General features: G+C 39.5%; 1 protein-coding gene and 1 non-coding gene across 3 annotated transcripts in view; one reads left to right on the forward strand and one right to left on the reverse strand.

Annotated features, from left to right (window-relative positions):
• POLK (DNA polymerase kappa) overlaps positions 1–26144 on the forward strand; it is a 98348-nt gene that overhangs the window by 16860 nt on the left and 55344 nt on the right. For both annotated transcript variants that reach the window (XM_033179890.1, XM_033179891.1), the window contains exon 2: positions 25667–25814. In XM_033179890.1, the coding sequence (XP_033035781.1) occupies positions 25680–25814 (135 nt within the window). In that variant the 5' untranslated portion in view covers positions 25667–25679. The remainder of the gene's footprint in view (positions 1–25666; positions 25815–26144) is intronic.
• Positions 10939–10999, reverse strand: LOC117066234. Its single transcript, XR_004430216.1, has one exon. It is a non-coding gene; the product is annotated as a U7 small nuclear RNA (small nuclear RNA).

Consider the following 26144-nt stretch of genomic DNA (forward strand, 5'->3'; position numbering starts at 1 on the left):
TCACAAATCACTGTCTCATTAGGGTTAGTCACCGGTTCCTTGCTTTGTCCGTTTGAGGAGATCATGGTTTGCTGTTGTTTCTTTTGGACGTACCTCTATGTCTTTGCACTGAAACATTATTTACTTATTTTAGACTTCTCTGACTAGTTTGGTTTTTATTGGACATGTTTGCTTAGAGATTCATTGTAACTTACCAGTTGAATTTCTTTCTTTCTTTTTTTTTTTTCCTGCTAGGTCACTCTGCCTCTTTTTTGGCACTAGATGGAGCCTTGATTCCAGGTTTGTCTCTACCCTAGTAAAGGATCAGATTGCTGCCTGTTAGGATTTGGGGAGGTCCCAAAGGCGATGTCTCAGCAGTGTAGAAAGGCTGGCTAGGGGTTTGTACCCAGGGGACCTGTGGAACGTACCTCCTGCCTAGTGGTCCTGCCGAACAAGTACTCTGATTTGGTGTCTCCTTTGACTAAGTTAAAGAGCAGAGTTTCCGAGACTGGGAATGGTAGTCCTCCCTTCCCCCTCTGTCTCTGAGTGTCCTCAGGGCTATTTTTCCCTTTGTGTACTCATGATGCTTCCCATGGGTTCAGTCAGCGACCCCATGGGCCACCAGGACCCTAAGATGGTGGGGGAAACTGGTTGTCTACTTCAGTCTCACTTTTTCAAGTTTAGACACTGTGGGTCAGGGAAATTTTCCACATACTTGGTGTCAGGCAGGTTGTGGGGAGGGGTGTCATAGATACTGAATTCTGATTCTTTTTCTGTCTGCTTAGAGTTTTTTTCATTTTTTTGTGTCCCTTGGAACCGTTGATCTACACATTTGAGTTATGGGATATTACTAGCAATAATCTCAGCACCATATATTTGTTTTTGGTTTTCGCTAGTGAGGGAATGAAGCCAGCTTACTTCTGCTTACCATTTGGAACCCAAAACTGGTTTCAGAACTCTTAATGGTGTTAATAAAAGCCACTGAAGAGAAGACTGCAAAAATGAGGTTTCTATGCTTTTCTGCTTTCAGAGATATTATACTGTGGAAAACAATATGAGAGCTGAAATATATAAAAATGATTTCTTTTCCTACTGGATCATCTTTTTAGGTGATTCCATTTTATTTTTTAATTATTTTATTTTTAGCATATCTCCCAAGAAATAATTCATGAGTAATGGTTAAATAAACCCTAGGATGATGAAATACTAAAATACAGAGCATAGGAAAAACAGGACCCCTAAGATTCTGTTATGCATTTTAAATTAATAAAGAGGATGAATACATTCAGACAGTAATTGTAGGGTAGAATCAGTTTTATTCTTTTAAAAAAAAAAGAATCCTTTTTTCTTTGGAAAACTTCTAAGAAAATAAGATATGAAATACTAATGTTTACAAATAAAGTTGCTCAAAGAAGAAACTCAGAAATAAAAGACCCTAGTGGTATATAAGGGCTAGTGTAACTACATTCTTCAATTTTACTTTACAACCAAACCTGAGTTGGTTTATATTTCCTTCCCCATCTCAGGGTTAGCTGTTGTAATTCATTACAAAATAAGAATAATTTGCCTAAATAAGATACTCTTTATCTTAAAGGTCAAAGCACATCGTAATATACTGCTAGTTGATTTATCTTTGTCCAATGTAGTAAAATTTTTTGCATTACAAAATAGAAAATATTATATATGAGTGTATTTATTAAATACTTATCCATTGGGATATCTAAATGTCATTTTAGTTAGAAATACCTAAAGTATTAAAATCATTTTTCAGGTTTCCACATAAAAAAGGTATGTCTGTCATGTAGATCACACCATAGAAATCAGTTCGTAGTAGAACCATACTGTGTAAATTGCAATCTAAGAGAATTATCAAGGACCAAAGTAAAGTCAAGGGGATCAATGACTAATATGCAGTAATATTTACTGTAGCCCTCACGCAGATATGTGAAAAGATGTGTAAAGTTAAGAAATACCTGTAAACTCCAGATACAAAGGCTTTCTGCAAACAAAGACCTTTGCTTCTTTCTAGGGATTATTGCTAGTTTTATTGTGGAATGAGAACCCAAACTGTTTTGCGATTAAGTTAAACAGGTACATGATTCAAGGTAGATTTTGTAGGTTATGTTCTTGAAAGAAGGCCTGGGAACTTTTAAAGCCTTGGAAAGCCTTGGTTGTTTTTTTTTGTTTGTTTTTGCTTTTTTGTTTTTCACTAAAGAGTGTTTTTTCAAAACTAGAAAACAATTTAAAATATGCATAATTAGGATTCTGGGGAGGTGAGGAAGGCATCTATGTTGCATGTCAGAGACAGATAAAACTTTAAGATTGTAGGCTGGGTTCCATGGCTTAAAACTGTAATCCCAGCACTTTGCGGGCCGAGACAGGCAGATCACCTGAGGTCAGGAGTTCAAGACCAGCCTGACCAACATGGTGAAACCCTGTCTCTAATAAAAATACAAAAATTAGCTGGGTGTGCTTTCGGGTGCCTGTAATCCCAGCTACTCAGGAGGCTGAGACAGGAGAATCACTTGAAACTGGGAGGTGGAGGTTTCAGTGAGCCGAGGTTGCGCCACTGCATTCCAGCCTGGGTGACAAGAGTGAGACTCCATCTCAAAAAAAAAAAAAAACTTTCAGATTGTAAAAAGGGCAGATAAGAGGAAGCAGGAATAGGAGGAGGTTCTCATAGAGAATACAAGAACCTGTTTTATCTCTGTACTTTGAAGATAGGGGTGGACAGTTCACTGAACAGGTTTAAATCTAGGACCTGAGTCAGTTCCAGGTACCTCTCTTAAATACTTGAGGGTTGAATGACTGTGTTAACCCATCTGAAACCAACCTAGGATTAAAATTTTAGAAGAGACTGGAGTTTAATTGACTGCTCTCCTCGCTTTGGATCTTGGAGAAGTCAGTGCTGTCAGCAAACATCTGTTTAAACATGTGGAATAGCTGCACTTTGGAGAGCAAAAGTTATTTTAGTACTTTAGGAATATGAAGTAAATTATGTATAAGTTTATGTGCTTTTAAATTTTTAAGAAACTTCTACTTCCAGTAGGGAGAAGTAAGCTCCTGCACATGACTGAAAACCTAGAAAAAAAATGTAACAATCAATTACTTGTGGGATCTGGAACAAAAAGCAGATAGATTTTGGAAGGTATCAGTATCAAACTTTGACAAAGCAACCCTTACAGAGTGAGATTCTCATTCTTTGCAGCTTTGCCTTGAGGGCAGACACAGTATGGCATAACTAATATTTCACTAGGAAGCCCCCCATTATTCTGTCCAAAAGAACCAGGGAAAGGGGGCCAGTGCTACCAAAGAGTAGGGAAGGAACCCAAGAAAAGAGAAATGCTTCATCTGACTCTCTGACTTGCATAGTCTACATGCATGCCCAGGGCAAATTGAAAGCAATCTGAACTGAGATCTGAGTCTCTCTCCTCACCAGACATAGAGAGTTTTCAGTTAGAGTTTATTTGCCTGCTAAAACAAAAATATTAACACTCTTCAGAAAGATTAACCAGAATCCAGAGTTCTTACAACATAGCATTTACAATATCCAGGATACAATCTAAAATTACTTGATATATGAGCCAGGGAAATGTGAACTATTTTCAAAGAAAAGACAAGTCAATAGATGGTAACCCCAAGATGATCCAGATGTTGGAACTGACAAAGACTTTAACGCAACTATTAAAACTGTGCTTAATGAAGTAAAGAAATATGTTTCACTAGAAAGAAAGGAAATCTCAGCAAAAAAAGATAATATAAAAAATCAAATGGAAACTGTAGAACTAAGAAATACAATATCTGAAATCAAAATGATGTTACTAGATGGACTTAATAGCAGAATGGAAATGACAGAGGAATTGGTCTGTCAGTTTGAAGATAGCAATACAAAATAACCAATATGAAGAAGAGTAAGGGAAAAGATAAAAAAAAAAAAAAACCAGAAAAGGAAACTCAGGTACCTGTGGAACAATAGCAAAGGAGTAATAACAGGAGTAACAGGTAATTGAACCTCCAAAGGGAGATGAGAGAGAGATTATAGGAAGAAGTAGAAACAATTGTAATGGCCACAACTTTCTCAAAAAAGGAAAACATACATAAAGGAACAACAATTTGAGTGATCATGGCCTTAGCAGAAATAATGGAGGCTAGAAAACAGTGGAGCAACATCTTTCAAGTACTGAAAGAAAAAAAACCTGTCGATTCAATTCTAAATCTGATGAAAATATCTTTTGAGAATGAAGATTAAAACTGGCATCTTAGGCATAGTTGTATATTTGGCATACTGATTAAGAATGCAGGCTTTGGAGACAGAATCTGGATTTGAGTTTCAGCCTGAGTACCTCTTGTGATCATGGGCGAATTATATAAATTCTCTAACCTCAATTTCCTTATGTGTTAAAGATACTTTAATGAAATATCTAAACTAATGAGTAATCATGAGTAGCAATGAGAGGATGCTTCCTAAGCACTTAGTATCTGCTTGGCAAATGGTAAATTGTTGGAAAACATTAGTTACCATTTATATATGCATGTTTTAAACTTTCATAGTAAATATAACCAACCTTTATAGAATTTCGTATTTTCTATTTTTATCTGTTTCATTTTTGTTCAACTTTAGAGAGGTTGGCTCTATCTTGAAAAGGGAAGAGCGAGACTCCATCTCTTTAAAAAAAAAGAAAAAAGGGAAGAAACCACTGACATTATTGTAAAAGGGAAATCACTTTTACTACTGCTTTGACTTCAGCACAAACAAGATTTAGGAAGCTCTTATTTTCAGAAAAGGAAATGAGAGGGGACATTTTTCTGTCTTAGAAAACAATACCCTCAGCACCTAACTAATAAGATTTTTACTATGTAAATTAAACTTTATCCAATCATTCTTTGTCCCATTTGGTGCCCTTTTGTTTGTTTTGTTTGTCTCCTTATTTCTTTTCTTTTTCAGTATTTTTCATGGTATTTTAAAACGATAATTTAAACAGTTGGAGATAAACTTCTGATTTAATGTGACTTTTTGTTTTGGAGACAGAGTCTTGCTCTGTTGCCCAGGCTGGAGTGCAGTGGCACCATCTTGGCTCACTGCAACCTCCACCTCCCAGGTTTAAGTGATTCTCATGCCTCAGCCTCCTGAGTAGCTGGGATTACAAATGTGCATCACCACACCCAGCTAATTTTTGTATTTTTACTGGAGACGTGTTTTGCCATGTTGGCCAGGCTGGTCTCGAACTCCTGGCCTCAAGTGATCCACCTGCCTCAGCCTCCCAAAGTGTTGGGGATATGGGCATGAGCCACCGCACCTGGCCTAATGTGAATATTTTAATACCTAAAACCATTTATTTTCCTTTGAAGTAAAAGAGGTATCTAAAGTAGATAAAGAGAGTCAGCTAGGTATGTGGAGTTTATCTCTCAGTCTGATTAGAGTTTTAATGTTCATAAGCATAAACCATAAGATACCCCTTTTGACTTTGTTTCTGTATTTGATATGAGTGGTAGTGAAGGATATTGTGTATTAAATTTGGCTTTTAAATATAATTCATTACATAAAAAAGTCTCCAAGGAGGTTATGCTTCGTTTTGTTCCTTCAAAAAGAATTATATAATCAAACATGTTTTTTTTATTCCAGTTGGAAATCTTAAGATGTAGTTTTGGCCAGGTGCAATGGTTCACACCCCTAATCTCAGCACTTTGGGAGGCTAAGGCAGGAGGATTGCTTGAGCCCAGGAGTTCTAGAGCAGCCTGGGCATGTGAGACACTGTCTCTGCAAAAAAAAATAAAATAAAATTAGCTAGTTTTGGTAGTACACGCCTGTGGTCCCAGCTACTTGAGAGGCTGAGGTGGCAGGATTGTGTGACTGTACTGCAGCCTGGGTGACAGAGTGAGACCCTGTCTCAAAAAATATTTTTTATATATATATACACACACATACACACATATACATGTGTATGTGTATATATATAGTTTTATTCTTAGATCAACTATTTGGACTTTGCTGTTGACATACATACCTGCTTTTCTTCTCTTAACCTGGTAGTTTTGCTTTCACTTAAATTTTTAATTCTTTTTATAAGGTATCTCAAAATCTTTTTGGAAAGGAATAGATAACCAGGCAGGCTGATAGGTAAGAAGGTAAGAAGACCACTTGTTAAAGAATTCCTTGTGTTGCTTTTAAAATATCTGTCTTATTAAGACCAGTACCTAAAAATGTATGGGCATAGATATTCATCACAGCATTTTTTATAATAGAGAAAAATTAGAAACAACCTAACTGCTGTCACTAGGGAGCTGTTATGTAAAATGTAGTTCAACCATACAATGTAATACTGCACAGCCATTAAAAATAATATTAGAATATTGGTACTGTCAGATAAAGATTTTGAAGCATGAAGTTAAAGTTCAACCATCCCCAAATGGCCAAATTAAATTCAGGTGCCCAGACACATCATGATGGCATGGAAAATTTCCCTTCATACAGTCTTAAATAAAGAACACAGACTGCAAAACGATATGTAGGATGAAATCAACTATGTGTAAAATGTATAGATTACACACTTATACTCCATATAAGTAGAAAAAATATGGAAGAAAAATGATTCTGTAGTTCCATAATTATTTAAATAAAAATAATTCTATGATTAAGAGGGGAAAAAAGGTTACAAAGCAGTATGAATAGCATGATGTCATTTTTGTATAAAATATGTGAGGAACTAGACATAGAAGAAAGTAATGAAGTATCCCAAAATATTATATTAATGATCATTCTCTCTGGATTGTTGCATGATATATTTATTATCTTTGTTTCCCTTTTATGCATTCTGATATAAAATTTTTTTGTAGCAAGCATGAACTTTTATCATTGGAATAAACATTGATGCTATATTAGAATTAGAGTGTGTTGGAGCCTGGTGGCTCATGTCTGTAATTCCAGCACTTTGAAAGGCCTAGGCAGGAGGATCACATGAGGCCAGGAGTTCGAGACCAGTTTGGGCAACATAGCAAGAGCTCCACTCTACCAAAAAAAAAAAAAAAAATTCAGGCAAGGTGGCACATACATGTAGTCCCACCTACTCTGGAGGCTGAGTCAGAAGGATCACTTGAGCCCAGAAGTTTGAGGTTACAGTGAGCTATGATTATGCCACTACACTCCAACCTGGGCAACAAAGCAAGATCCTGTCTTTTAAACAAAAATAGAATATAATGAAATAGATATTATAAAATATAAAGTTACATATTTTCATTACATTAAGTGAATATAGTTATCCCTTCATACCATGGGGGATTGGCTCCCAGACCTCCCACAGACACCAAAATCCATGAATGCTCAAGCCCCTGATATAAAATGGCATAGCATTTATATATAACCTTTATATAGTCTTCCATAGACTTTAAATCATCTGTAGATTCCTTAGAATACCCAATTGTGTTAGTCCATTTGCATTGCTTTAAAGGAATATCTGAGACTGGGTAATTTATAAAGAAAAGAGATTTATTTTGACTCAGGTTCTGCAGGCTATATAGGAAGCATGGGGCCAGCATCCACTCTTGGTGAGGGCCTCAGGAAGCTTCCAATCATGGTAGAAGGCAAAGGGGAGGCAGGCACATTACATGGAGAGAGCAGGAGCAAAAGAGAGAGGGGGAAGGTGCCACACTTTTTTTTTAACAACCAAATCTCTTGTGAACTCTGAACTCAGAGCAAGAACTCACTTACTAACACAAGGAGGGCACTACGCCATTCATGAGGGTCATAGGTCATGACCTACCCCCATGACCCACCCCCATGACCCAAACACCTCCCACTAGGCCCCACTCCAACATTGGGGATCACATTTCAACATGAGATTTGGAGAGGAACACACACAAACCATGGATGCATGGTTTGGATGCTGTATAAGTAATTGTTATACTGTTACATAGTATATGCTATACAAATAGTTGTAAATGCTGTATAATAGTTGTTATACTATTTAGAGAATAATGACAAGGAAAAATGTCTACATGTTCAGTACAGATTTAAAAAAATTTTTTTATATACAGTATGTTGAATACACAGATGTGGAACCCATGGTTATGAAAGGCCAAGTACACAGATTATAATCTTGTAAAATATATATATATAAACATATCAAAATGTATACTGGAGTATGTAGAGATCTTTTAGATTGAAATAGTGTAAAAAATACTTAATACATTTCAATTATATAAGTATATACATATAATTGAGTATCAACGTATACACATAGATGAAATTGTACCCCTCATATCCAGTCTTACATTCCAGGAGATACAATAGAACTATCAGCACAAATTTTGCAGTAAATCTTAGTTCACTCAAATTCACATGAAATGGCTAAGAACAACAAAAACTTACTTTTTATAAATAATGCTTTCCCTTTACTTTCCCTTTTCCTTTAAGTAGAAATACAGGGCCCTATTTTCTTGATAGTTGATTTTTCAGTTTTTAGGTTAGGTAATGTCTGGAGAAAATAAGCCGTTTTAGATGCCATGATTATTGAAGAAATTACCCTTTGGATTACTGGGAAGATCTCCAGTTGATCCCAAATGTTTTTTTCTTTATGTTTCTCACATTTCAGGGTATTCAAAAAGCTGAATCTATTTGTATTTCTCCTCTATGTCGATGATCTTCTTTTCTATCCATATTCTGAATTCTGTCTCTGACATTTCAGCCTAGTTAAGAACCATTGCCTGGGAACTACTGTGGTCGTTTGGAGGTAAGAGGACACTCTGGCTTTTTGAGTTGCTAGAGTTCTTGTGCTGGTTCTTTCTCATTTGTGTGGGCTGATGTTCTTTCAGTTTTTGATGTTGCTGTCCTTTGGATGGATTTTTTTGCTTTTCTCTTCTTTGATGCCCTTGGGGATTTGATTATGGTATAAGGTGGATTCAGTTGACGAGCTTTGATTCTAGTCTGTTCCTGGGTCTTGGAGGAACGCCCTCTGATTACTTTCTCTGTGCCTGCATTTTTTGGGGGGTGTTCTGGTCCACAGAGCTTCCTCAGTTGGGGTCCTCAGTTGGCAGAGAGGCTGCATTCTTGCCACATCAGCCCTAATCTACTATCTGTGTGCTTCCTGGGGAAGCATGGGGTGTGCCTGCCCGTAGAGTTCAGGTGGAAGTGGGAACCCTGAATTGGAAGTTCTAGTAGTTGTGGCCCATCTGGCTACAAGAGGCAGGGTGGGTAGAATTGCCTGCTCTGCTATCTGGTTGTTTCCATGGCAACAAGAGGCTGCACCCCTCGGCAAATTCAGGCAGAAACAGGACCACTGGTCCAGAAGCTATAGCAGGCATGGCTCACCTGGCTACCAGTGGTGGGCGTGGGTGGAGGCACCCACCCTGCCCCCTGGGTGTTTGCTGGGACAATAGGAGGCTGTGCCCACCAGTTGAGTTCCCATAGAAGCAGGACCCCTGGGCCGGAAGCTCTAGCATGTGTTGCCCCCCAGCTACCAGAGGCAGGGATGGGCAGGGTGGCATGCTCTCTTGTCTTGGTGTTTACTGGGACAACAGGAAACTGCACCCTCCTGCTGAGTTCACACAGATGTGGAGCTGCTGGGCTGGAAGTTCTCACAAGCATTGCTGGCCTGACTACCAGTGACAGGGGCGGGTAGGGTCATGTAATTTGCTGTCCCGGCGTTTCTTGGGATGACAGGAAGCTGCGTCCTTCAGCTGAGTTCACACAGAAACAGGATTGCTGGGCTAGAAGCTCTAGCAAGCATTGCCTGCCTGGCTACCTGTGGCAAGGGTAGGTGGAGTGGCCAGCCAAATTCTGGCTGAAGCAGGACCACTGGGCTGGAGGCTGTTGCTGAGCCCCATCCAGCAAGGAGTAGTGGAGAAATACTGCTTTCAGGCACTGCAGTGGCAGCCTCTATTGGGGCTATAACACTGGTGCTGATCTGCTCCAGGGCCCAAGGCTTATAGAGGTCCCCTTGCACTTCAGAGTTGCCTCCACCAAACATCCCAGTGGCTCTCTGCCTCAGTCTAGAAGTGTGGGGATGGGGGGCACAGGGTGGCCAGGGGGAATCTCCCATTCCCAGTCTTGCACAGGTCCCTGTGGAAAGTATGAATCCCCCTGGGGGCTCTCACTCACCCTTCCAGGTGTGGTTCTCCTGACTCTGTGCTCAGCCCAGACAAGCTGGTGCCCAGCTTCATTCCTCTGTGTTCTCTGTGTTCCCCTGCTGCCTCGATAGATCCCAACATTGTTTCTCAGATGATCAGCCTGCAGGGTCAGTGTTCACTAGCCCTTTTGCTTATTCTCTGTGAGAGCAGTGCACATGAGCTGCTTTTAGTCTGCCATCTTGGCCCCACTAACCTAACCCATTTTTAGATGTTACATTCCATCACTTCTACTTCTGCTATATTCTATTTGTTAGAAACAGGTCACTTAATTACACATTATGACATTAGTTTGTTGTGCCTTTTGTGCTTTCCTAGCATCTGTGAAGTATTATTGAAAGTAATTATTTTAGTAGTGCTAGGAAATGTATATTTTATAATAATTATTTTAGTAGTGTTAGAAAATGTATATTTGCAGTTCAAATTTTATTTTTTAGTGTACTTTATAGTATAGAAATAAGTACATCATATGCTGGAGATTACCGTTAACATTTTATGAATTTTCATAATGCTATATGTATCATGTGCACATTTTTTAAGCCTTCTTAAACAGCATATTTAGATCTCATTAATTTAAAAAAAGTTACCGGCAAGTCTAGACTGCTTTTTATTTTATGAAAAAAATTAAGCTAACATAAACCACATGTTGTGATAGTTTGATGAACTAATCTAGCTTGGTGTTTTGCAATGTTTTATAACCCGTACTTTCTTTCATAAACCTTCCATTAATGTTTTTTGAAACTTCAAAAAAAAATAAATATTACTAAATACAAACCAAGTTATAGTATCTCAGAGGAGAGAGAGATATCATCTCATCAATATTTTTTTGGCAGGGGTGGTGGGAGCTTTCTGGTGAAGACCGGAAAACCTGTTAGACAAATTCTGAAAAACTGTAACATTCATCTCATCAATTGAGAATAATTATTTTTACTAATTTAGTGTAAATCTCAGATGCTGTTGTTTATTATCAGATGCTTTTTATATAATATGTGTTTAAGTGGTTCTATTTTTTATTTATTTATTTTTGAGATGGAGTTGTGCCCTTGTTGCCTAGGCTGGAATGCAGCAGTGCGATCTCAGCTCACTGCAACCTCTACTTCCCGAGTTCAAGCAGTTCTCCTGCCTCAGCATCCTGAGGAGCTGGGATTACAGGGCACGCCACCGTGCCCAGCCAATTTTTTGTATTTTTAGTAAAGGTGGGGTTTCATCATGTTGGCCAGGCTGGTCTCAAACTCCTAATCTCAGGTGATTCACCCACCTCAGCCTCCCAAAGTGCAGGGATTATAGGTGTGAGCCAATGTGCCCGGCTATTTAAGTGTATTTTTGTAGTGTAGTTATTTGTTAATAATAGTTTCCAAATGGACTGTCAATATTTTAAAAGTAAAGCTCTTTTTAACAGTGTGATCTTAAAAGAAAAAAAGATTATTAAGGATTTTTTTTTTTTTTTCAATTTATCGGGCAGGGGGAAGGTATGTGATTATGTTTCTAAGTCGTTTTGGCTTAATCACTCCAAGACCACAACCTCTTGCTGATTTTTTTTTTTTTTTGTCATGTTTGGCAAGTCCCAAAGCAGTGTTTTTGGGATGTTTAATTTTTTTTGTTTTTGGTATTTAGGCATGTATGGTATGACTAGGAAGAAAATAGAATAATGATTTTCAGAGCTTATTTGCTGTGGAAACCATCTTTTAAAATTCATCAATAGTAAACAACTGTTATTGCGGTCTTTGAGTTGGTAACAATCGCAATGTATGTTAGTGTTCACATAAGTATTTCTTTTTCTGTTTCTTTTCTTTTTTTGAGAAAGGGTGTGTCTGTCACCCAGACTGGAATGCAGTGGCACTATCGTGGTTTACTGCAGCCTAGACCTACTAGGCCTCAGAGATACTCCCACTTCAGCCTCCCAAGTAGCTGGGACTGCCCAGCTACTCTTTAAATATTTTTGTAGAGACAAGGGCCTCACAGTGTTGCCCAGGCTGGTCTCAAACCCCTGAGCTCAAGCAATCTTCCCACCTCGGCCCCCCAAAGGGCTGGGATTATAGGCATAAGCCACCACACCCTACTCACATAAATATTTCGAAGGAATTTGGAGAATCAAATAAATGAAGTTTACTATGAGCTTTCCCCTTTTTGTAGGTTACCCATTTATTCTTTTAAATTAGTGATAGAATACATATGAAAAAATTATAGAAGAGCTGTAGAGTAACATTAGTAGAACAGAGATCTAGGGAAATACTTGAGATTTTTATCTAAAATTTCATTTGAACGGGGTTATGTTGCTAGGGAGTTTTAAACCCCTGCCATACACTATTAGAGCTGTAAGAAAACTAAAAAGTCAGGAGCAGTGGATCAAGAAACAGTATCAAGGTTAGAACTCAGAAGAAACTTAGGAGCAGTTTGGCAAAGGGGACAATTGAAAGGATCATTTTTCAAGGACAGGAAAATAATAATAGCTTACACAACTCTTTTTGATTTTATTAGGTATTTTCCTTCCAATAGTGTGGAATGTAGCATAGAGATAAATAGCACAGTATCTCAATTTCTTATTTGTAGTGTAACCCTACCCTATTATCCTGACTTCTGTTGTAATTTTTTTTTTTTTTTTTTAAGACACAGGCTTCGTCACCCTGTCTCTTAAAAAGTCTTGCTCTGTCGCCCAGGCTGGAGTGCAGTGGCATAATCATGGCTCACCATGGCCTCGAACTCCTGGGCTCAAACGATCCTCCTGTCTCAGCCTCCCGAGGACCTGGGACTACAGGCACATGTCAACACACCTGGCTGTTTTTTTGTGTAGACAGACAGGGTCTCACGATGTTGCCCATGCTGGTCTTGAGTTCCTAACCTGAAATGATCCTTCCATCGTGGCCTCTCAAAGTGCTGTAATCACAACCCTGAGCCAGGAGAAATGCTTTCTCTTTTTCTAAGGGCATTAGTATGAACTTGTCCCTTAAGACCTGTGCACTTTAATGAAACAAAATTAGTTTGTTTAGCATCACTTTTATATAGATAGATATTTTTGCCTACAACTAGTGCCCACAGGAACTCCCAGCCTATCTCCTTCATGTTGAGTCAACATTCCAAGAAACAATCAACTCCTATAAGATAAAAACTTAGATTTTCACACATATTAAATGTCTTGAGTATGTTTATTTCTGAGTTAAAGTTTTCATTGTTAAAGAACCTGGAAGGCTTTTTATAAAATATGCACCTCATCATCCAAATAGAAACTTAAAAACTTGGAGGCTGGGCGCAATGGCTCACACCTGTAATCCCAGCACTTTAGGAGACTGAGGTGGGCGGATCACCTGAGGTCAGGAGTTTGAGACCAGCCTGAACAACATGGAGAAACCCCATCTCTACTAAAAATACAAAATTAGCCATGCCTGGTGGCGCATGCCTGTAATCCCAGCTCCCGAGCTACTTGGGAGGCTGAAGCAGGAGAATCGCTTGAACCTGGGAGGCAGAGGTTGCTGTGAGCCAGTGTTGCGCCATTGCTCTCCAGCCTGGGCAACAAGACCGAAACTCCGTCTTCTATCTCAAAAAAAAAAAAAAAAAAAAAAAAACAAAAGCTTGGGGCTTGGGGAATTTACCTTTGAATTGACACTATAGGTAATATGTTTATATCAGAATATTATTCATCCTGTCAAAATAAGATAATTTCCGCTTACTGTTCTATAAGAATGAATTTAATGTCTTTAGGATGAAGTAGAGTATAGGTTTTTAAATTTCCCTCTGTCCCATTCTTCTTCATTAGAACCAATTAAATGAATTTTAAAGAGGAGAAAGGCAATACATGCATGGTAGAAGAGAATACATGCATGGTTCTCACAAGGCAGGCCTTCTGTCTCTGGTGAGAAACTTGAGTTTTCTTTTAGCATATATACTCTTGGTTTAGGATCTGTGGGGTTTCATATTTCTTTCTCTCAGTGACACATGTAAATGAGAAAATCGTTCAAATCCAGTTTAAAATATTTTTGAAAGATTTTTCCTCTTATTTTGCAAAAAATATTAAAAGCTAAAGCTAAAAATTCAAAGTTGCACCTATACTTTCATTTTTGTCATATAAAAATTGTGGCCATATGGCTTCAGTGTGTGTTTTCATGTATCTGTGTGTAAAATAATTGGAGAACATGGAAAAATAATCTGTTACTTGAAATTGTGTTTTTTTTCTTGAAATTTAAAAAAGTATTTTTATAGTAAATGAAAATGAAAAAGGAAATTTTAAAGTACATCATATAAGATGTATTGGTTTGAAAATCACTACTTTAAATGTAGAGTAATATCCCCAATTCAATTCATTGTATTTAAATTTATAGAGAATAACAAGAACATTTAATCACAGTCTGAAATTTTGTGCCAGGTGCTTAATCTGTTCAAAGTATTAAATATTTGAATATTTGGGAGATTTAAAATAGTATATATCCTTAAGGTATATAAAGGTTTTCTGAGGAAATTATTGCATTTGGTTATTTACAGTATATTAGAAATAGGAAACAAGCTCCACCTAGGAACTTACTCTAGTTTAGCTTTCCATATTCCTCTCTCTCTCTCTCTGTTTCTCTCTCTGTCTCCCCCACCTTCCTTTCCCCCATCGCCTTTCTCCTCCCCTTCTTTCTTATTACTTTTGGTATATTTTGCATATTTTCTGGTAGATTAATTCCAGATGACTTTGATCACAGTGTGATATTTTTTGTATAGCTTCTTTTACCTCTTACAGGTGGGAAGGAACCCTACCACACTAAAACTTTTTCCTTAGAATTCCTTCTTAAAAATTCTAAGTTTCCATCTTTATTACTACCAAAAGCAAAAGTTTGCCTTATATGTGTGTGTGTATATATATATGTATTTTTTTTTTTTTTTGAGGCACAGTCTTACTCTGTTGCCCAGGCTGCAGTGCAGTGGTGTGATCTTGGCTCACTGCAACCTGGCTCACTGCAACTGCCGCTTCCTGGTTTCAAGCAATTCTCCTGCCTCAGCCTCCCAAGTAGATGGGATTACAGGTGCCTGCCACTGCGCCCAGCTAATTTTTATGTTTTTAGTAGAGATGGGGATTCACCATATTGGCCAGGCTGGTCTCAAACCCCTGACCTTGTTCTTCTTTGTTTCATTTCTTTTTTTTTTTTTTTTTTTTTTTTTTGAGACGGAGTCTCGCTCTGTGGCCCAGGCTGGAGTACAGTGGCACAATCTCACTTCACTGCAACTTCTGCCTCCCAGGCTCCAGGGATTCTCCTGCCTCAGCCTACCTAGTAGCTGGGACTACAGGTGTGCACCACCACACCCAGCTAATGTTTGTATTTTTAGTAGACGTGGGGTTTCTCTATGTTGGCCAGGCTGGTCTTAAACTCCTGACCTCAGGTGATCCACCCACCTCGGCCTCCTAAAGTGCTGGGATTACAGGCGTGAGCCACCGCGCCCAACCTTATTTATTTATTTATTTACTTACTTACTTACTTATTTATTTATTTATTTATTTATTTTTGAAATGGAGTCTTGCTCTGTCTGGCCCAGGCTGGAGTGCAGTGGTGTAGTCTCAGCCCACGGAAGCCTCTGCCTCCCGGGTTCAAGCGATTCTCCTGTCCCAGCCTCCTGAGTAGATGGGACTACAGGCATGTGCCACCATACCCAGCTAATTTTGTATTTTTAGTAGAGAGGGTTTCACCATGTTGGCCAGGCTGGTCTCGAACTCCTGACTTCAGGTGATCCACCCACCTCGGCCTCCCAGAGTGCTGGGATTATAGGCATGAGTCACTGCTCCCAGCTGTGCCTTATATTTTTAACTAGTAACCTGAATAAATTCAGGGTGATTTTGAAAGCAGAGCTCACAGGATTTCCTGATAGTTTGGATGTGGGTGTATGAGAAAGAGAGTGGTCAAGGATGAGTCCTGGGTTATTTACATGAGCAACTGGAATAGATTAGAGTTGCCCTCAGTGGATACCAGGAAGGCTGTAAATGGAGCTGGTTGGAGGGGATGGAGGCAGATGAAAAGATTACTTTTGGACATGTTAAACTTGAAATGTCAAACAGGTATTTGGACTGGTGCTATAAACCTGTAAGTCATTGGCATGTGGATGATAGTCAACAATTGCCTATGAAACTGGACAAAAGTTTCATGGTAATTAGATATCAATAAGCAGGAAGGTAGCAAAAAACTAACTCTACCTATCTCACAAGTTTGCCTTGTCCCAGGATTGCCCATAGCCCAGTTCTTTTGACTCAAGCACCAAAACCAACTCTTGAGTTTTTGTTTGTTTGTTTGTTTGGTTTGGTTTTTTTGAGGCAGTTTCCTGCTCTGTTGCCCAGGCTGAAGTGCAGTGGCATGACCATGGCTTACTGTAGCCTTGACCTCCCACACTCAAGTGAAACTCCAAACTCAGCCTCCCAAGGAGCTTAGACTACAGGTGCACATCACTCACTACACCTGGCTAATTTTTTACTTTTATTTTTGTAGACATAGAGTCTCACTGTGTTACCAGGGCTGGTGTTGAACTCCTGGGCCTAACCAGTCCTCCTGCCTTGGCCTCACAAAGTGCTAAGATTACAGTCATGAGGTGCTGCACCCGGTCTCTCCTCAAGAGTTTTTTGGCTAAGCAATTAATATATCATATGTAAAGAGTAGGCATTCAATAATATTTCTTTTCCATTTATACATTTCATCATTTAAAGGGCAAGGCAGCCAGGAGTTGTGGCATGTGCCTTCAGTCTCAGCTATTTGGGAGGCTGATGTGAGAGGATCTTTTGAGCCCAGGAATTCAAGTCCAGCCTGGGCAACCCACCCGTCTCTAAAAAACAACAACAGCCAGGTGCAGTGGCTCAGACCTGTAATCCCAGCTCTTTGGGAGACTGGGGCAGACAGATCACTTGAGTAGTTCAAGACCAGCCTGGCTAACATGACAAAACCCCATCTTTACTAAAAATACAAAAATTAACCAGGCGTGGTGGTGTGTGCCTGTAGTTCAAGCTTCTTGGGAGGCTGAGGCAGGAGAAACACTTGAACCCAAGAGGTGGAGGTTGCAGTGAGCTGAGATCACACTACTGCACTCCAGCTTGGGTGATAGAGTGAGACTTCATCTGTGAATGAATAAATGAATGAATGAATGAATGAGTGAATGTGAATAACAACAATGACAAACCCAGAAACATGAGCAAGACAGCTTAAATGTAGGATGTTTGCATTTAGCCATTTCACTCTCTAGTAGTGAAGGTATGGTGAAATTGTGACTGAATTACATTCACCTGCTTTACTAGAAACTGACAAGTAATTGGATTAATGAAGCATAAGGCAAAATGTAGAGTAATATTAGCTCAGTGTGATAGTTGAAGGGAAAAAATTCAAATGATAACAAAAAACCAACCTATATTCCCCTGGGCACTACGAAACAACATCTGTACCAGTGGTTCCTATACTTTGGGACACATTGAAATTACCTGGGCATCTCTTTAAAATACTCCTGTCTGGCTGCTACTCCCAGACCTTCTGATTTATTTGGTATGGGAGGATCATTGGCGTCACAGCTCTCCAGGTGGGCCTAATGTGCAGCAAAGTTTGAGAACTACCATGATGTATACTTTTTTTCCTAGTGGAACTACCACTAATAGTCACAGTATTCAGAGTCCCTTCCAAAATTCTTTTTATTCTTTGTCGGTGCCAAAAAAGAAGCAACATTGTTAAGGGAAGATCCTCAAGGCAGAGTAGAGTAAATTGGCACCCTCTCTAAATCATGCAAATAAGTCACAATTATAATTTATTTTAGATTCATGACAACTGTTCACCTGGCCATTTATTTATAGTATACATGATCCCCAAATCGGAGGCAACTGTAATATCATGGAGTGCATCAGAGTTAAAGTAAGAAGGCTTGCATTCAACTCCCAATTCTTCCACTTACTAACAGTTATGATGGCAATTCATTCAATCTTGGTGAAGTTCTCGTTTTTTTTCTCCCTAATATGAAAATAACCAGATCTGTTTTGCATGGTTGTAAATATCTTTAAAAGCTAAGGTATGTGAAGGTAAACTATAAAGTATATAAAGATATTAAAGATTTATTATTTGAAAGGATTTTTCTTAACCTTAGAGGTGACTTAACTTTCTAGGTTTTTTTTTTTCTGTATTTTTTCATTGCCTTAAGAAGGAGATCTGCATATAGTAGATAATAAATGCAGTTGAACTTAACATGTATAGTAGAGGAAGTATTATTTTGTATTTCTATACCATGTTTTAATCTGGGTAGAAACATAAGTTTTTTTTGTTTTGTTTTGTTTTGTTTTTTTTCTTTTCTTTTCTTTTTTTTTTTTTATTATACTTTAAGTTCTAGGGTACATGTGCATGACGTTTATATCATGTATAACTCCCCAATGCAATCCCTCCCTCCTCCCCCCTCCCCATGATAGGCCCCAGTGTGTGATGTTCCCCTTCCCGAATCCAAGTGATCTCATTGTTCAGTTCCCACCTATGAGTGAGAACATGCGGTGTTTGGTTTTCTGTTCTTGTGATAGTTTGCTAAGAATGATGGTTTCCAGCTGCATCCATGTCCCTACAAAGGACGCAAACTCATCCTTTTTGATGGCTGCATAGTATTCCATGGTGTATATGTGCCACATTTTCTTAATCCAGTCTGTCACAGATGGACATTTGGGTTGATTCCAAGTCTTTGCTATTGTGAATAGTGCCGCAATAAACATACGTGTGCATGTGTCTTTGTAGTAGAGTAATTTATAATCCTTTGGGTATATACCCAGTAGTGGGATGGCTGGGTCATATGGTACATCTAGTTCTAGATCCTTGAGGAATCGCCATACTGTTTTCCATAATGGTTGAACTAGTTTACAATCCCACCAACAGTGTAAAAGTGTTCCTATTTCTCCACATCCTCTCCAACACCTGTTGTTTCCTGACTTCTTAATGATTGCCATTCTAACTGGTGTGAGATGGTATCTCATTGTGTTTTGATTTGCATTTCTCTGATGGCGAGTGATGATGAGCATTTTTCCATGTGTCTCTTGGCTCTATGGATGTCTTCTTTTGAGAATGTCTGTTCATATCCTTTCCCCACTTTTTGATAGGGTTGTTTGTTTTTTTCTTGTATATTTGTTTGAGTTCTTTGTAGATTCTGGATATTAGCCCTTTGTCAGATGAGTAGGTTGCAAAAATTTTTTCCCATTCTGTAGGTTGCCTGTTCACTCTGACGGTAGTTTCTTTAGCTGTGCAAAAGCTCTTAGTTTAATTAGATCCCATGTGTCAATTTTTGCTTTTGCTGCCGTTGCTTTTGGTGTTTTAGACATGAAGTCCTTGCCCATGCCTATGTCCTGAATGGTACTACCTAGATTTTCTTCTAGGGTTTTTATGGTATTAGGTCTAACATTTCAGTCTCTAATCCATCTTGAATTAATTTTCGTATAAGGGGTAAGGAAAGGATCCAGTTTCAGCTTTCTACTTATGGCTAGCCAATTTTCCCAGCACCATTTATTAAATAGGGAATCCTTTCCCCATTTCTTGTTTCTCTCAGGTTTGTCAAAGATCAGATGGCTGTAGATGTGTGGTATTATTTCTGAGGACTCTGTTCTGTTCCATTGGTCTATATCTCTGTTGTGGTACCAGTACCATGCTGTTTTGGTTACTGTAGCCTTGTAGTATAGTTTGAAGTCAGGTAGCGTGACGCCTCCAGCTTTGTCCTTTTGACTTAGGATTGTCTTGGCAATGCGGGCTCTTTTTTGGTTCCATATGAACTTTAAAGCAGTTTTTTCCAATTCTGTGAAGAAAGTCATTGGTAGCTTGATGGGGATGGCATTGAATCTATAAATCACCTTGGGCAGTATGGCCATTTTCACGATATTGATTCTTCCTATCCATGAGCATGGTATGTTCTTCCATTTGTTTGTGTCCTCTTTGATTTCACTGAGCAGTGGTTTGTAGTTCTCCTTGAAGAGGTCCTTTACATCCCTTGTAAGCTGGATTCCTAGGTATTTTATTCTCTTTGAAGCAATTGTGAATGGAAGTTCATTCCTGATTGGCTCTCTGCTTGTCTGTTACTGGTGTATAAGAATGCTTGTGATTTTTGCACATTAATTTTGTATCCTGAGACTTTGCTGAAGTTGCTTATCAGCTTAAGGAGATTTTGGGCTGAGACGATGGGGTTTTCTAAATATACAATCATGTCATCTGCAAACAGGGACAATTTGACTTCTTCTTTTCCTAACTGGATACCCTTGATTTCTTTCTCTTGCCTGATTGCCCTAGCCAGAACTTCCAACACTATGTTGAATAGGAGTGGTGAGAGAGGGCATCCCTGTCTTGTGCCAGTTTTCAAAGGGAATTTTTCCAGTTTTTGCCCATTCAGTATGATATTAGCTGTGGGTTTGTCATAAATAGCTCTTATTATTTTGAGGTACGTTCCATCAATACCAATTTATTGAGCGTTTTTAGCATAAGGGCTGTTGAATTTTGTCAAAAGCCTTTTCTGCATCTATTGAGATAATTATGTGGTTCTTGTCTTGGTTCTGTTTATATGCTGGATTACGTTTATTGATTTGCGAATGTTGAACCAGCCTTGCATCCCAGGGATGAAGCCCACTTGATCATGGTGGATAAGCTTTTTGATGTGCTGCTGAATCCGGTTTGCCAGTATTTTATTGAGGATTTTTGCATCGATGTTCATCAGGGATATTGGTCTAAAATTCTCTTTTTTTGTTGTGTCTCTGCCAGGCTTTGGTATCAGGATGATGTTGGCCTCATAAAAAGAGTTAGGGAGGATTCCCTCTTTTTCTATTGATTGAAATAGTTTCAGAAGGAATGGTACCAGCTCCTCCTTGTACCTCTGGTAGAATTCAGCTGTGAATCCATCTGGTCCTGGACTTTTTTTGGTGGGTAGGCTATTAATTGTTGCCTCAATTTCAGAGCCTGCTATTGGTCTATTCAGGGATTCAACTCTTCCTGGTTTAGTCTTGGGAGAGTGTAAGTGTCCAGGAATTATCCATTTCTTCTAGATTTTCTAGTTGATTTGCGTAGAGGCATTTATAGTATTCTCTGATGGTTGTTTGTATTTCTGTGGGGTCGGTGGTGATATCCCCTTTATCATTTTTTATTGCGTCTATTTGATTCTTCTCTCTTTTCTTCTTTATTAGTCTAGCTGGCGGTCTGTCAATTTTGTTTATCTTTTCAAAAAACCAACTCCTGGATTCATTGATTTTTTGGAGGGTTTTTTGTGTCTCTATCTCCTTCAGTTCTGCTCTGATCTTAGTTATTTCTTGCCTTCTGCTAGCTTTTGAATGTGTTTGCTCTTGCCTCTCTAGTTCTTTTAATTGTGATGTTAGAGTGTCAATTTTAGATCTCTCCTGCTTTCTCTTGTGGGCATTTAGTGCTATAAATTTCCCTCTACACACTGCTTTAAATGTGTCCCAGAGATTCTGGTATGTTGTATCTTTGTTCTCATTGGTTTCAAAGAACATCTTTATTTCTGCTTTCATTTCGTTATGTACCCAGTAGTCATTCAGGAGCAGGTTGTTCAGTTTCCATGTAGTTGAGTGGTTTTGATTGAGTTTCTTAGTCCTGAGTTCTAGTTTGATTGCACTGTGGTCTGAGAGACAGTTTGTTATAATTTCAGTTCTTGTACATTTGCTGAGGAGTGCTTTACTTCCAATTATGTGGTCAATTTTGGAATAAGTGCGACGTGGTGCTGAGAAGAATGTATATTCTGTTGATTTGGGGTGGAGAGTTCTATAGATGTCTATTAGGTCCGCTTGGTGCAGAGATGAGTTCAATTCCTGGATATCCTTGTTAACTTTCTGTCTCGTTGATCTGTCTAATGTTGACAGTGGAGTGTTGAAGTCTCCCATTATTATTGTATGGGAGTCTAAGTCTCTTTGTAGATCTCTAAGGACTGCTTTATGAATCTGGGTGCTCCTGTATTGGGTGCATATATATTTAGGAGAGTTAGCTCTTCCTGTTGAATTGATCCCTTTACCATTATGTAATGGCCTTCTTTGTCTCTTTTGATCTTTGATGGTTTAAAGTCTGTTTTATCAGAGACTAGGATTGCAACCCCTGCTTTTTTTTGTTCTCCATTTGCTTGGTAGATCTTCCTCCATCCCTTTATTTTGAGCCTATGTATGTCTCTGCATGTGAGATGGGTCTCCTGTATACAGCAGACTGATGGGTCTTGACTCTTTATCCAGTTTGCCAGTCTGTGTCTTTTAATTGGAGCATTTAGTCCATTGACATTTAAGGTTAATATTGTTATGTGTGAACTTGATCCTGTCATTATGATATTAACTGGTTATTTTGCTCGTTATTTGATGCAGTTTCTTCCTAGCCTCGATGGTCTTTACATTTTGGCATGTTTTTGCAATGGCTGGTACCGGTTGTTCCTTTCCATGTTTAGGGCTTCCTTCAGGGTCTCTTGTAAGGCAGGCCTGGTGGTGACAATATCTCTAAGCATTTGCTTATCTGTAAAGGATTTTATTTCTCCTTCACTGATGAAGCTTAGTTTGGCTGGATATGAAATTCTGGGTTTAAAATTCTTTTCTTTAAGAACGTTGAATATTGGCCCCCACTCTCTTCTGGCTTGTAGAGTTTCTGCCGAGAGGTCTGCTGTTATTCTGATGGGCTTCCCTTTGTGGGTAACCCGACCTTTCTCTCTGGCTGCCCTTAAGACTTTTTCCTTCATTTCAACTTTGGTGAATCTGGCAATTATGTGTCTTGGAGTTGCTCTTCTGGAGGAGTATCTTTGTGGCGTTCTCTGTATTTCCTGAATTTGAATGTTGGCCTGCCCTACTAGGTTGGGGAAGTTCTCCTGGATGATATCCTGAAGAGTGTTTTCCAACTTGGTTCCATTTTCCCCCTCACTTTCAGGCACCCCAATCAGACGTAGATTTGGTCTTTTGACATAATCCCATCCTTCTTGCAGGCTTTGTTCATTTCTTTTTCTTCTTTTTTCTTTTGGTTTCTCTTCTCGCTTCATTTCATTCATTTGATCCTCAATCGCTGATACTCTTTCCTCCAGTTGATCGAGTCGGTTACCGAAGCTTGTGCATTTGTCACGTATTTCTCGTGTCATGGTTTTCATCTCTGTCATTTCGTTTATGATCTTCTCTGCATTAATTAGTCTAGCTGTCAATTCTTCCACTTTTTTTTCAAGATTTTTAGTTTCTTTGCGCTGGGTACGTAATTCCTCCTTTAGCTCTGAGAGGTTTGATGGACTGAAGCCTTCTTCTCTCATCTCGTCAAAGTCATTCTCTGACCAGCTTTGATCCGTTGCTGGCGATGGGCTGCGCTCCTTTGCAGGGGGAGATGCGCTCTTATTTTTTGAATTTCCAGCTTTTCTGCCCTGCTTCTTCCCCATCTTTGTGGTTTTATCTGTCTCTGGACTTTGATGATGGTGACGTACTGATGGGGTTTTGGTATAGGTGTCCTTCCTGTTTGATAGTTTTCCGTCTGACAGTCAGAAGGACTGTCTGTTGGTCTGTTAGAGATTGCTTGAGGTCCACTCCAGACCCTGTTTGCCTGGGTATCAGCAGCAGAGGTTGCCGAAGATAGAATATTGCTGAACAGCGAGTGTACCTGTCTGATTCTTTCTTTGGAAGTTTCCTCTCAGGGGTGACGCCACCCTGTGAGGTGTGGGGTATCAGACTGCCCCTAGTGGGGGATGTCTCCCAGCTAGGCTACTCAGGGGTCAGGGACCCACCTGAGCAGGCAGTCTGTCCGTTCTCAGATCTCAACCTCCGCGTTAGGAGATCCACGGCTCTCCCGAAAGCTGTCAGACAGAGTCGTTCGGGTCTGCAGCGGCCCCGCTCTTTCCCCTAATGGACTGCAGCTGTGCGCTGTCCGCAGCGGTAGAGTCTACAGAGACAGGCAGGCTTCCTTGAGCTGCTGTGAGCTCCACCCAGTTCGAGCTTCCCAGCGGCTTTGTTTACCTACTTAAGCCTCAGCAATGGCGGGCGCCCCTCCCCCAGCCTCGCTGCTGCCTTGCGGATAGATCGCCGCAGACGGCTGTGTTAGCAGTGAGGGAGGCTCCGTGGGCGTGGGACCCTCCCGGCCAGGTGTGGGATATATTCTCCTGGTGTGCCTGTTTCCTTAAAGCGCAGTATTGGGGTGGGAGTTACCCGATTTTCCAGGTGTTGTGTGTCTCAGTTCCCCTGGCTAGGAAAAGGGATTTCCTTCCCCCTTGCGCTTCCAGGTGAGGCGATGCCTCGCCCTGCTTCAGCTCACGCTGGTCAGGCTGCAGCAGCTGACCCGCACCGATTGTCCCGCACTCCCTAGAGAGATGACCCCAGTACCTCCGTTGAAAATGCAGAAATCACCGGTCTTCTGTGTCGCTCGCGCTGGGAGTTGGAGACTGGAGCTGTTCCTATTCGGCCATCTTGCTCCGCCCCGAAACATAAGTTTTATACTCATGCCTGGGTTCCAACACATGTTTGCCACTTGTTAGCAAATTTCTCAATAGACATGTTCTAAGATTCTGGTTTGTTATCTTTTTGTATGGAGAATAGTACCTATCTTTCAGGGCTGTTATCATCCTCGCATATAGTGCCCTAAGCATAGTAGCTAGAATGGAGCATGCAGAAAATGCTAATTCCTTTCTTCTGTCCAAAAATATCATAATCTTGTGATAATACAGATGACCCTTGAATACCACAGGGGCTAGGGACCCTGCCCACGCACAATCAGAAATTCACATATAATTTTTGACTCCTGAAGAACGTAACTACTAATAGCCTGTTGTTAACTGGAAGCCTTACTAATAAGGTATGCAGTTGATCAATATGTATTTTGTATGTTATATTTGTTCTGTACTCTATTTTTACAATAAAGAAAGCCAGAGAAAGGAAAATGTTATCAAGAAAATCATAAATGAGACAGAATACATTTATTATTCATTAAGTGGAAGTAGATCATAAAGATCTTCATCCTCATTGTCTTCATGCTGAATAAACTAAGGAAGAGAAAGCAATGGAGTTGGTCTTTCTGTCTTAAGGGTGGCAGAGGTGGAAGAAATTCAAATATAAGTGGATCTTCTCAGTTCAAACCTGTGTTGGCTAAGAGTCAACTGTAATTTTTAAAGTCTGAGTAATAATTTTTAGTAGCTAAAAATTCTTAACTGTCATTTAAAAATTTGGTTTTGCTGATTTCTATACCATTTAACATTTTTAAAACTTTGTCATTGATGCATAATGGATGTACGTGGTGCTCCTGTCCCCCTACCCCCCACATGTTTTTTGGAGTTTTTTTCTGTTTTTCGTTTGTTTTTTGGAGACAAGAGTCTCGCTCTGTCGCCCAGGCTAGTGCAGTAGCGCAATCTCGGCTCACTGCAACCTCTGCCTCCTGGGTTTAAGCAATTCTTCTGCCTCAGCCTCCCTAGTAGCTGGGAGTACAGGTGCACGCCGTCACACCTGGCTAATTTTGTTTGTATTTTAGTAGAGACAGGGTTCCACCATGTTACCCAGGCTGGTCTCGAACTCCTGAGCTTAGTCAGTCTGCCCGCCTCAGCCTCCCAAAGTGGTTGGATTACAGGCATGAGCCACCACACCTGGCCACGGATGGTTTTAAAAGCAGTGTTTATCTTTATGCTTTTTCAGATAAGTTTATACCATGGATAGCACAAAGGAGAAGTGTGACAGTTACAAAGATGATCTTCTGCTTAGGATGGGACTTAATGATAATAAAGCAGGAATGGAAGGATTAGATAAAGAGAAAATAAACAAAATTATAATGGAAGCCACAAAGGTATGTTTCTCGTTTCTTCTGATATGTGTAATTTAATGACCTTTTAACTTTCTGTTTCAAAGAAAATCATTTGAATGTCATTTTTATTTAATATTTCAATATTTCAATATATATTATTTTTAAACTACAAAAGGGTATGGAATAATCTCCCTTCTATTCTGTTGCTCCTACCATCCAGGTTTCTATTTCACATGCATATAATAAGCATGTAAAACCAAAATAATGTACATGTTCCTATTCACCTTTCTTTTGTTTAACCCCAATGGGAGAAATTGTTTTGGTATTTGAATTTTTTTTTTCAGTTAATATAACTTGGAGCTCTTTCTGTAT

The sequence above is a fragment of the Trachypithecus francoisi genome, unplaced genomic scaffold, assembly GCF_009764315.1.
Source record: "Trachypithecus francoisi isolate TF-2019V2 unplaced genomic scaffold, Tfra_2.0 Lachesis_group2, whole genome shotgun sequence".
NCBI lineage: Eukaryota > Metazoa > Chordata > Mammalia > Primates > Cercopithecidae > Trachypithecus > Trachypithecus francoisi.